Raw genomic sequence first — 12,210 nt, 5'->3', positions numbered from 1 at the left:
TATATATATATATATAAAACAAGCCAGGTAGAGGCCCTTCCCTTGTAGGTTTCCTTGACCTTCTCTCTGCATGCCCTTCATCTTAGTTGGAGGAAAAAATAGTGAAAAGACCCTTTAGCCATCATTTGAGTACCTGTATTCTTTTCCCATCTCTGCTTCTAGTCTAATGGATAAGTCACTTAACCTCTCTGGATATAATTTTTCTCTTCTGTAAATAACAGTGTTAAACAAAAACAGTCTGTAAGACTCTCACAAGTGTTTTTTCCAGTAGCTCCTAACTAATCACTTTCAATTTGCCCTTCCTCTCCTCACACATTTTATTCTAAACACAGCAGCCGGACTAATCTTGTTAAAATGTTAAGTCAGATCTCGTTACTCTTCTCGCAAACTTCCAATGGCGCTCACTCAAAATAAAACCGAAGCCCTCATGCCGCCCTGGCGGGAGGACGTGATCTAGCCCCCAACCGCTCTCCTAACCTGGCACTCCCCCTTCACTCACTCCACCCAGTCACACTGGTCTCCTTGCCTTTTATTGCAAACTCTAAGCACACTTCCTTCTTGGGGCCTTTGCATTTGCTTTTCCGCTGCCTGGAAAGCTCTTCCTCTCCTCCCTGAGGTTCACATGGCTCATTCCCTGACCTCCTTTGGTCATGTGTTCGAAGTGTTCGAACATCCTCCTTTTCGGAAAGCATTCCCTGAGCTGACCACGCTCTATATAATATAGCACGTTCACATCTCTCTCTGTCCCTTTACCCTACTTTTTTCCCCTGATTCTTATGATTGCCTAATACAGCATGATTTACTTGTTTATCATCTGCCTCCCTCCAATAGAAGATACACTCCATTCGAATAGGGATCTTTACCTGTTTTCTTCCCCTGCTATATCTCTAGAATAGTGCCTGACACATAGTAAGTGCTCCATAAATGTTTGCTGAATTAATAAAAGAACGAATCTCTTCTACTAATAAGTCTCAGTGTGTGTCAAGATTTATTCATATTTATGAAGATTCAAACCTGACTACTGAAACCTAGAGAGACCAGTCAAGTATTGGAATCAAGCTACCAATAGAAATGAACAATCAGTTGAATCCAACCTTATTCCACTGATTTCTGTTTCATAGCATGGTAGTCACAATTAGATTAGACCCGCATGTCATTTCTTTCATGAAGCTTGGCATTACTGTCCTTGTTCAACTTAGGCCCAGAGAGGTTTGGTCATTTATCCAATGCCATCCAGCCTTTTTGAGGCAGAGATGAAATGAGAATATAAATTCCTGACCTCCAAGCCTACATTTGTTTATTTTCAGTAGTGACCTACACAAGACAGGAAGATCTGGGTGTGCTATTTATAGACATAAGAAATATGTGAGATATAGGATAAAATTGTAGATTCACAACTTTCCCCACTGAACCTCTGAAGTGATTGCACATTCCAGAGGTTCAAAGTACTGTTTATCTTACATATTGTCATATCCTCAATGCTTGGCACATGTTCAATTCATGTTTGCTGATTAAATAAAAGTAGCAGCCTTATAATAAACAGAAGCCTATTAGATAATAATTACTTTCAGGTAATAATTACTCTCATCTCCTACACAGGCCACAGCCTTGGAGGCATTCATACCCACAAAGAACAACACCACACACACAGACAGAGCATCCCTTGAAGAAAAGAAAAAAGTAACTTCTACACACTGTATCCACACCTGCCTGCATAGGCACTTCCTAGCCAGGTGAAGAGAGCAAGGACAAAGTTGCCAACTCACAGTTTGTTTCAGTACCCCTGCAGCACAACAATAACACACATAAATGCATATTTGTATGCCTATGTGAACAGAAACCCACTTACAAACACAAATTAGAACTCATGTTTAAGAATTAGGCAGGATACAAATCACAAATTAATTTATATACACCAAAATATACATGCTTGTCTGGTCCAAGCATACTCACAAATGTACACACATAGGTACTCATTCACAAAGATAATGTTTACCTCAAGGTATGAGTGTAAAAAGTAAATGAGATTATGTGAAGTACACAAAAGGTTAGTGATAGACAGATAGATAGATAGATAGATAGATGACAGACAAACAGACATAATATAAATTTGTATCAGACTTATGTGAATACTTACCTTCAAAGCAAAACTTTATTTCCAGTCACTACTCAGAACCTCATGCAAATTCTAAAGAGCCCATTATTGTTCTGGTGTTCGGGAGCCAATAAAAGAGGGAGTTAATATAGGGTGTGCTGCAATCCTGGGGGCTGGGTAGGGCTGGTGAACAAAGCCTTCCAGATTTCTTTGCTGCGGAGAAGGCCTGGGCTTGGAGGGAGCTGACCTGTTAAGAACTATTCTAGGGAGAAACAACCTCCAAAAACTCTAAAGAAGGAGTTCCTAAAGCTACTGGGTAAAAGGGAGGGGTTGTCCCCTCCCTTTTTTGGTAAAAGGGAGGGTTGTCCCCTCTCAGTAGGTTGGGAGGAAGAGACCCCAGAGTCTCAGCCAGTTCAAATCAGCCAGAAAATTCCACAGAGGCTATTAATCCACTAAAGTCCAGTAGCTTGAAGAAAATCTGATTAACTCCACCTCCCCAGCTGGGCTCTAGAGTGAAATGTATAGTTGGTTTCTGAGACTCAATTAAGGTGGGAAAACAGAGAACCAGGAAGAAGAAAATAAGTGAGTGGATGTGCTAAGTACTAGATACCTGTGTGTACAGCTTGGTTCTACCGTTATTTTGCGGCAAGACACAGCACTCTGTGGCTCTGTTTCTCTAGCTTATTAAACATGGCTCTTTCCTAGCTTATTAAATGTAAATAAAACTGTCTCTGTCCAGTTGGAAGACAACATATCTTCCTTATCTCCCAAAAAGTCACCAGAAGTGAGGCTGGACTGCTCCCTCTTGGCCCTGGAAACTGCTCAAGGAATTTCCCCTGCACTTTTCTGCTGCAGTGGACCTGGGGCGGTGGGGGGAGGGGGGGGGTCTTCCTTTATCAACCAGACTTCTTTTTGAAACCGTTCCTATTTTTCTGGGGCCAAATATTATAACTTCAGAGCTCTAAAGAAACTCAGCGATCGGGTTCACTTCTTCCCTTTTAAGATGATAAACTGAGCCCAGAAGCACGTCTGTACTGGGGCCTGTGGTGTTTGTTTTATTCACATACAACTACATATTTTAAAAATCAAGGCAATATTTTGAGAGACTATGAGAGATTAACACCATAACCTCCTCTACAACACACAGCATGCAAAAGAGAGGGGAGATGCGGGTCTTCTCCAGCACTCTAAGCGTTAAACTCAATCCAGAGTCTAACACGCGATTGGCCAAACACCAGGAAAAGATCTAGTTTTTGCAGCCACAGGCCAATGAGCCCGAGTGGGAGGGTTTGAAGATACTAAGGAGTTTTCCCCCCTTTTTTTCTCTCCACCCCCTCCCATCAGCCATCGCCCGCCCCCCCCTTCTATCCCCCACACCGCCCGTTTGTTAAATTAATGCAGTAAGAAAGTCTGAAGATCTGAAGGGGTCCTGGCCAAAAGAAGATGGGAGAGCTCAGAAAACCGAGATGCATCTGAAGCTTTGGGCTCCTGAGCCCCGCGGGGTCGCCATGGACCCTGGCAGCTCCTGAAACTTGCCTTGAGCCCTCTCACGTCTGCATTCCCAAGCAATGGGACACCTTTCCTGCAGCGATCATAACTTATTCGGCGGGGACCAGAGAACAGGAATCGCAAGGCGACAGCAGACCGGCACGCAAGCAGGGGAATGAGATTCTGGGACTCGGTCGCGATACACCAGCCTGGCACATTCTCCGGGATTTAATTGAAGGCAACACCGTCGATCGCTTCCCCTCGCCCCTAACCCCTCAGGCCAGCCCAGGGGTGTTAAGCCCTGCTCTCTCTATCCAAGATGCTCGCCCATTCTATCGGTCTGAAGCCAGTGCTCTGATCTCCACGGAAGATTTTTTCCCTTGCATGGAGCTGGCCGTTTAAAAAGAAAAACAGGGGTAAAAAAGAAAACATACCCACCCCGAAACGTGCCTCCCCAGCGCCGCAGGAAGCCAACAGACACGTTGGAGTTTTAACAAACAGCAATACTCTTCGCGCTCTTGAAAAGCAGGGCTGGGCGCTCTCCGCGGTGCTGAAACGCTTCGCCGCGGCGGCGGCGGCGGCTGCTGTCCGTCGTACCTCCAGCCCCATCGCTCCAGTTTCCCGTGGGGCTTTCCCTCCGCGCCCGTTTCCCACCTCCTCTCAGCATCTGGATTATCTTTTCAATAGCGCTCGCTGGTTTGTAAGTGCCAATTTTAAACATTTTTTGCCCCCATAACTCGTGGACTACAAAGCACAAGGACCTGAAAAATGTACAGCTTCAATACTCTTCGACTCTACCTTTGGGAGACCATTGTATTCTTCAGGTATGCAATTTTCTACTAACCACATCACTCTGATGAAAATGGGGAAAAGGACCACGGAGACTGACTCTGTGATCCCCTCATTTGGGGGGGAGGGGGTGCCGTATACCGCTGCAATCGGGTCCTTCCATCCCCCGCTCCCCCCACCAACCCCGCCCGCAGGGTGTCTGGCTTGTGCGTGGAGGTCTGAGACAGTGGTTGCTCTGGCAGCTGTTTGCCTGTTTCTTGTGATTTGTTTGTCCTTCCGCCTGCTACACCCCCACCCCATCACTGGGCCCCAGCGCCCCTGCATATTGGCTCTCACTCAGCTGAGGACTTTAAGGGGAAGCTTTAGGAGTTACTCAGTTTAATTAGGACTGCATTCTCTCTAACCGCAGTGCCGAAAAGCTCAGCTCTCCGTCTGGGAGCCAAGTGACAACTAGCGGTGACGGGGAAGGTTGCACTCGAACTCGCTGGACACAGAACATTTTATCTTCTCTCCCTTTTTGTTGTTGTTGTTTTTGTTTTTTTGTTTTTTGTTTTTTGTTTTTTTTTTCGCTGGGTGTTGGGGTGTTGCTAAGGCTTAGTGCTTGGAAACGATAGTGTTATGACCTCGGGTTGTAAAGCCCTGAACTTGGGTGCAAGGTGGATCTATTTAGAAACAGATTTCGGAAAACATTTCCCTTTTGAAACTTTGGCTCTCTCCTCTCCCCCAATCACCTTCCCAAACTCTACGTTGTTATCTGAAAATCCCGGACTGATGGGCAATTCCTGTTTGTTCTGTTTCTTATGTCTATCCCTGACTCAGTGGCTGAGTTCCCTCACCAGTTGTCTCCCAGGTTAAAATTTTCTGCCTATAGGTTTAGCATTCTTACATTAGTACAAGTGAAAAGTGAAAAATTGCCCCTTTAGGAAGCATTGAAATAGACAGTCCTTTGGTAAGTGGGTGAATCATGCCATCTTCAGAGATGGTTATGATAAATTCCATTTATGTGAATTGAAAAAATATATTCTTCTTCCATGACCTGCAGGGATCATTAATCTTCCTCATTTTAGATGCCCGCTTCTCATGTTTTACCATGGCATTGGATTAGCAGCAATTTGAAAAACCTACTCTAGGTTGTTTTTAAAAATAAGTAACAACTGAATATTATTCTCTATCATAAACCAGCAAATAATTCTTGTTTTTGTTTAGTTTTGTTTTGTTTCCATTATAGAGAACTCTGCATATGGATTGTTGGTTTGACTAATGCACTGGTTGCTTTATTAAATGAATGACACCTCTCCCTAGATTGTAAGCGTCTATATGTGAGCCATTCTTCATGTCTTTCTCCTGAAGAAAAGACCCCTCTGCTCTGAGATATCCAATGCTAAAGCTTCTAATCCCCAGTTCAAATAATTCTTTGATAGGCCACAGTCCTGCCCACAGCTCAGAATGCAAATAGTCATGGAGTCAGATAGAATTTAAAAAGTATAATAATCAAGGGCCTTATGAAATTTAGTGAAATGTAGCTATTTTGTGGGGGAAAGGGCAGGAAGTATCTTCTTAACAATATCAAATCCTTTCTTCCCTAAATACATAGTAGAACTGTAAAATGCTGTGGAGGTAGGGTACTTGGTAACATTTGTATGCAAATCAATTCTCCATGTGGCTTGCAGAGACAGAACTGAACCAGAGAGATTAAAGAGCAAATTAATAAGACCAAGCACATCACTCCTCCCAACTCCTTTTTCCTTGATGAAAAGTACATAATGCTTGATTTTCTTCTCCCAGACATTGTCTTTGACAAAAAGGAGACACAGTCTAAAAGGTTTGCATTGTAATCATTTTGATAAGGTTATAAATCCACTGCGTTAATACTTTAAGTAAACTGGTGGTGACCTAGCAGGAAGCATCGCTACATCTCCTTCCCCTATGTGTGTCAAGGCATATACATGCGCTACAATGGGTCTGGGATATAATTCCATGTGTTTATAAGGAAAGAAGAGTCATGACTATGGAGGGCAGAAAAGGGATTGGTACCATTGCACTTTCATAATATAGGAATAGCCACATCATTTGAGGAGTAAATGTTGTTTCAGAAATGTCCTGAAAAAAACAGGATTGAACTCGGGAAATAACTCAAATTTTTTCAGAGAGGCAAAGAAAGAAAAGTTACGAGGGAAGTATTTTCTTTTTCTAATTTAGCTAGTGGTTCTTTTCATTTCTAACTCTCTCATTTTCTAAATTTTAGGTGAAAATAGAAGCATTAAAATCTGGGGGGCTCAACAGAATATCTGCAGGGGTAAATGGGGACTGGCAGCTTCCCAGGAGGTTCCATGTGAATAATCCCTTTTCACCCAAGGGACAGGCACCATGTTGGAATGAGCCAAACCAATCATCTCAGGCACCCAGGTACTCCTTAGACTAGACGATACCAGCTGCTCACCTTGTTGGGGAAATCTGGGGGCTAGAAAAGGAAAGGCTCTGTAAACAGAAGTGCTGCTGCATCAGCATGTAGTAACCAGCAAAATGGCAATAATGACAGCAAAACAAACGAAACAACAGAGGGAGTGAGGAGGAAATCCCATACAGTGCCAACACAGGGAACGATCGAGGCCTTGGAAAGAGCTGACGGGGAGAGAGACTAGGGTATTGGGAGACAAACAGCATTGCAGTGTTCATCAACTGTGTCCACATAAGTAAAATAAAGTGATTTGGCTGAAATTCCTGCTCTGATATTTTAAAAGCCTGTGGATTTAAAATTCTATGAGTGATATTCTAGGATTCAATAACCCAAATTTGCCACTTTATTTTCAATTGGAGATGGAGCTTTTTATGTCCAGACTGATTAAAATAATAGTTGAAGGTATGTTTTTATGGTAGAAACACATTCTTTTCAAGCCAAAGGGAATGTGCTTTGATTCCCAGAGCTCTTACAGTGGCCTATGGCTTGGGAAGGGACCAGGGAAACCCCAAATCATTCTCGCCTTCTCTGTAACTCAAATAGACCCATGGAAAATAACCATGTTTCTCAGTCTCAGCACTATTTTGAACTGGATAATTCTCTGTTATGAGGGCTGTCTTGTGCACTGTAAGATGTTTAGCAGTGTCCTTGGCACCAGTAGCACCCCTCCCTCGGTCATGACCATCAAAAATCTCTTCGGACACTGCCAAAAATCTGGGGGATGGGGGTGCAAAATGGCCTGTAGTTGAGAACCACATGTATAGAAAAACCAACTATTTAATCTGCTGCTCTGATGTACAAATTATAATGAGGAGGAAAGTCTAGTTCCTTGAGAAACTGTCCTAATGAAATACACAAAGCCTTCCAGTGAAGCCGAAAGAGACCTAGCTTGTGCTTGAAAAAAGGAATAAAGGCAGAGATTTTCCCAAAAGATGACAGCTTTTCTTTATGTGTCATCCCCATAGATGTTTCTCTGCACAGGGTTTTGTACTGAACGTGGTGCTCACTTGCCAAGAAAGGTCACCAAAACCTTGAAGGGAAGATGTTTGTACACACTCTAGGGTCAAAAAGAACATGGCAAAATAGATCATTTCATGTCTCTGTCCTGAAAAACCACCCGGTTGAAAGATAAATGAGCTTTCCATGGAAGTGGCCCCTCTGGCTGCCCAGTCCCCAAGTTTGCCAAGGGGGGCAGATGACCACCTGGATCTTTTCCTCCCGGTAACATCGCTGTGTTCTCCTCAAATCTTACTCACTGCATTTCGGGAACTGCGGAAACTGTCTAGGAGCTTCTGAAATGGGTCAAGGGCTTTTTCCTAAGGAACGAAGCCCCTTTGGCAATTTTACAGTAGGGCCAATCAAATGTCAGTCTACCCTCTTTGGGGAGCTTGGAAACCTTGAGAAAGAGAAAACATCATGTCTTTTTTTCCCCGTGGGACAGCTTAGGCAAGAACCTTCAGCTGATAAATGGAGTTATGAATCGGCATGTAATTTCTGCATACTTGCAAAACTGATAATGACCTGTCAGGGGATATTTGGGGAATTTATTTTTGAGACCACCTTATGAAAGAGGCTGCAACCATGTTGTGCAGTGGAAAGAGCAGTTAGGCTATGATTTGAGAGCTCCCCTTCTAGAATCTGCTCTGCTCCCATTCTGCAGCACGGCTTTGACAAGTCTCTTCCCCTTGAGGGACTCGGTTTTCTCACCAATCAACTCAAACCACTGATTCCAACACCTCTAAGTTCCCTCCAGCCTCACTCGCATAGGGTCTTTATGCAAAACAGAGGCCCAAACCCACCAAGGCTCAGGATGAATTTGCTTCAGTGCTGACACCGCCTTCATTTCTTAACCAGGCATTTATTTATCATGTGTTTATGTGTCCAGTCCAAAGCTAGGCACTCTGCAGGGGAGACAGAGGTAACAGATGCCACAGTCTCTGTCCTTGCAGGAAGGGAAGACACTGCTCCCTTTAAAGCTACATTAAAAACCTTTCTCCTTTTCCAGAGGGCCGGCAGAGCTCCCCTCAGATAGCTGGCGTGCACGGCCTGCGACAGCACCACATTCACATGGGCGTCATTAACTTTATTTCCTTCATCAGACGGCAGAAGCCAGCATGATTTTTAAGATGGATGGCACTGTCCTCCACCTGGCTATCTTGACGCTATTCTGCAGATTTTCAGCTGCTTTAGGCAAAGCAGCCTCGGGCCAAAGGGCTGGAGACCTGAGATCCAGAATTTAGCTAGTGGCATGACCTTGAGAGGGGGTTCCATGACCCTTCTGGCCTCAGTTTCTCTAGCTGTAGAATGAAGGGAATCAACAAATCACTCTAAAATAATTTTTGGTTGTGCCCATCAGGATTATATTCTCCCAATCTCCTCCATAATAGAACAGTTGAGTACAGCTATCAGCATATTTCAATTATTGTAAGAAATAGCAACAATGAATTATATTCAGGCTCAAAAGTATGAAAAAACTGAGGACCTCACTAACAACTTCACTCTCTGGAGATTTAGTCCAACCTGGGAAAAATTATTGACAGGTCCCATAAATATGTCACTTTCCTCAGGAAATGCTTTATATGATGAGAAAACATGATGCCTGATCACTGTCCTCACAGATCTGAAGAGAGGCCTGAGAATGACACCAAGTTTTTCTATACTTTTATCAGTGATTCTGTTTGGCTTTTTCTCTCACATAAAGACTCTGTTTTAAAATTTTTGTTTACCAAGCCCCCTTCATCATTAACTTATTTTCCTTATCTTTATTAATCAAAGGCATACATAACTGCTAGAGATACTGAACATCACGAGATAAGCAATGTCACCACACTGAGTTGACCTAAGAGGAAACGAAAGTAAAGACATTTGATACGTTCCAGTTAGTCTATAGAGCCTTGTCAGAAGTAAATATGCAATTTGTCAAACTCTTTGAAATGTTTAAAATGGATTTTAAGTCTTCATTACTACTTCATGAACCCCCTAGGTACCCAGGGATCCCATTTGGAAAATATTAGATTTGACTTATTCTATATAGCTCCAAGAGAAGAACTGAAGTAAATCGATAGATTTTTTTTTTTTTTCATGTACATATGTGAAGTCTGGTCCAATGCAATTTCAAACTTTCTGGCAGATCTGTCAAAGAATGAAATGGTCTGCCTCAGTGGTAGTGAGGGTTGCTGTCTGCAGAGTTATGCAAGCAGAGACTGGAAGTCCACATTTCGGGGAAAAAACTTAAGCTGCTTCTGTGGATTGAGATTTATAATTTGCTACAGAAAAATAAAATGCATGTCAGAGACAAATCTTCGTGATACTTATGTTCCCTCCTTTCCTGATTCCCAAATTACCACCTGATCTTTGCAAGTTCTCTGAGTCAGGCCGTAAACACACACACTCATACCTTCTTCTTCTTTAAAATGGATTGGATAATTAATAAATAGAGCAATGAACACACACACACACATACATGCTACAACAAAGAATCATTAAAAGGAAATCACCTTGGTTATGTGAGAGCCTGGTTTTAATCAATGAGAAGGACCTCAAAATAAGGGAATGTTAGAGCCAGAAGGACTAGCAGATAATGCACTGGTCCACAGACAAGTCCGCAGGCAAGGATGGTGCTCACAGAACCGACAGCCTGTATGGCTGAAGACCTCTCAGCCCTGAACTCCTGCTGTCTCTCTTGAACCAGCTCCCTTTAAGCCTAACACACAACTGAAAACACCACAGAGCTGGCCAACAAATTCATTCAGAAAGCACATTAGAAGGGAACAATGCCCTGAGGTGCCGGGGAGAGGGGCTTAGCGGCACACTGCCTGTGCTGTGTAATGTAAGCCCTTATGAGGGGAGCTGAGGCCCCAAAGCTTTTGAAACTCCTTATAAAGGATCCCTTTGTGATTTTCCGAAATTGATATTGTCCGAGTCTCCCGAGGCTAATTCAGTGCAATTAGATTACCACTCTCTGCCTTTGAATTTGGCTGTTTTTCAGTGTCTGTTACTAAATGAGTTTACCGTCTTAACAGGGAGCTGCTGACAGTCATTAATCCCAGCTGCGAAATGGGCAGCGTTCTCTCTTGCCTCACATGCTGGGCAACCTACAGACACCTAGAGAACAAGCCTCTGCTCCCTTCCTCACAAGGACCATCCTCAATCTCCCACACATTCACCCCCAGAGAATCACACTTTCCTTCAATGTCTTAAGTACCAACAGAATCATGGAGACATAGGGCAGTTCTCTAATTCAACAGCTCTCAAATCTAGCTTTGAGGGGCTTGTCAAACACACAGCTTCCCATCATCATACCTACTGAAAAGAATCTCTCAGGATGGGGGGACACAGACACCTATAATGTTAACAAGTATCTCTAAGTCAGTGGTTTTCAAACTTCAGTGTGTGTATGAATCATCTGAGGATCTCACTGAGGTGCTGAGTCAGACTCAGAAGGTCTGGGGTGGGGCCTGAGAGTCTGCATTTCTAACAGCCCCCAGGTGATGCCGATGCTCCAGTGGACCAAAGGTTTGAGTAGCAAGGCTCCGAATCATTCTGACTGGGGGCCCCTAACATTGATCGACTCTTTTATTTTACAGATGAGGAGAGGATAAAGGACTTCCTCAGGTTATGGAGGAAAGGCCAGAGCTCCCAAAGCCCTCCCCAATTGTGCACATCCCCCAAACTTGTTCTCTTGTGTGTCATCTGTAAGGCCCATGTGCCCTGGACTCTGCCACTGTACTCTTCTTCCTTTAACCCTCTCACACACTGTCCTCCTTCATACACACAAACATGCACCTCGAGAAAGGCTCTTCAGGGAGCCATCCTTCTCCCCTGAAGTCCTAATGCACCAAAAGCTCTCATTCCTACAGCTGAGAACTCCCACTCTGTGATGAGAGATAAAAAGAAAGGGCGCCTCAAGAATGGGCTTTGAATCCTGCCACCAAAGGGCCCTCGTACACAGCAAAGAGAGTCTGTCTGGACTGATGGAAGAGGTAGATCAAGGTGATCAGGAGGGAATCCGTGGTTTCTTTCTCCAAGGATGATCCCACTGACCACGATCTGCCCACGAGCATTGTACTTATCAACCCTGCATAACAAAAGGCTTATGGAGCACTCCCAAGCGTTTGGAGATTGCTGCCGCATGCTACCATCTGTCTGACCTCAGGTCCAAGTCCTACCTTTTTCTCTACTCCTTTGACCCATCATCCTTTCCACAAAAGCACATTAGTATCTTATACATCAAACAGACAACCTGCTATGATCTCCGGCCTTTGAGAGCTGCGTGTTTATTGCTGTGTGCTCAGTTCTGCAACACTCCTCAGCTCTGAAGGAATGCAGCAAGGCCACTGCAACCCTGACTGCCAGGCAGATTGGCAGCCCTCTCTTATAA

The 12,210-nt window shown here is 43.9% G+C and overlaps 1 protein-coding gene and 1 long non-coding RNA gene across 4 annotated transcripts in view; one reads left to right on the top strand and one right to left on the bottom strand.

Annotated features, from left to right (window-relative positions):
* LOC111746363 overlaps nt 1–12,210 on the bottom strand; it is a 107,237-nt gene that overhangs the window by 63,021 nt on the left and 32,006 nt on the right. The gene's annotated exons all lie outside the window — the stretch shown is intronic.
* The window catches only part of GLRA1 (glycine receptor alpha 1), a 77,503-nt gene continuing 69,341 nt past the window's right edge, over nt 4,049–12,210 (top strand). For 2 of the 3 annotated variants that reach the window (XM_011371253.1, XM_011371251.1), the window contains exon 1: nt 4,055–4,407. Coding sequence is in view for 2 of the 3 variants with exons in the window: in XM_011371251.1 (XP_011369553.1) it covers nt 4,352–4,407 (56 nt within the window). In the remaining variant the exon portion in view is untranslated. Of the gene's footprint in view, nt 4,408–12,210 lie in introns of all 3 variants that reach the window. The other variant, XM_011371252.1, reaches the window with a different exon arrangement.

The sequence above is a fragment of the Pteropus vampyrus genome, unplaced genomic scaffold (assembly GCF_000151845.1).
Source record: "Pteropus vampyrus isolate Shadow unplaced genomic scaffold, Pvam_2.0 Scaffold185, whole genome shotgun sequence".
Lineage (NCBI taxonomy): Eukaryota > Metazoa > Chordata > Mammalia > Chiroptera > Pteropodidae > Pteropus > Pteropus vampyrus.
The sequence above is the reverse complement of the archived record's forward strand: the minus strand, read 5'-3'. Positions and strand labels throughout refer to the sequence as shown.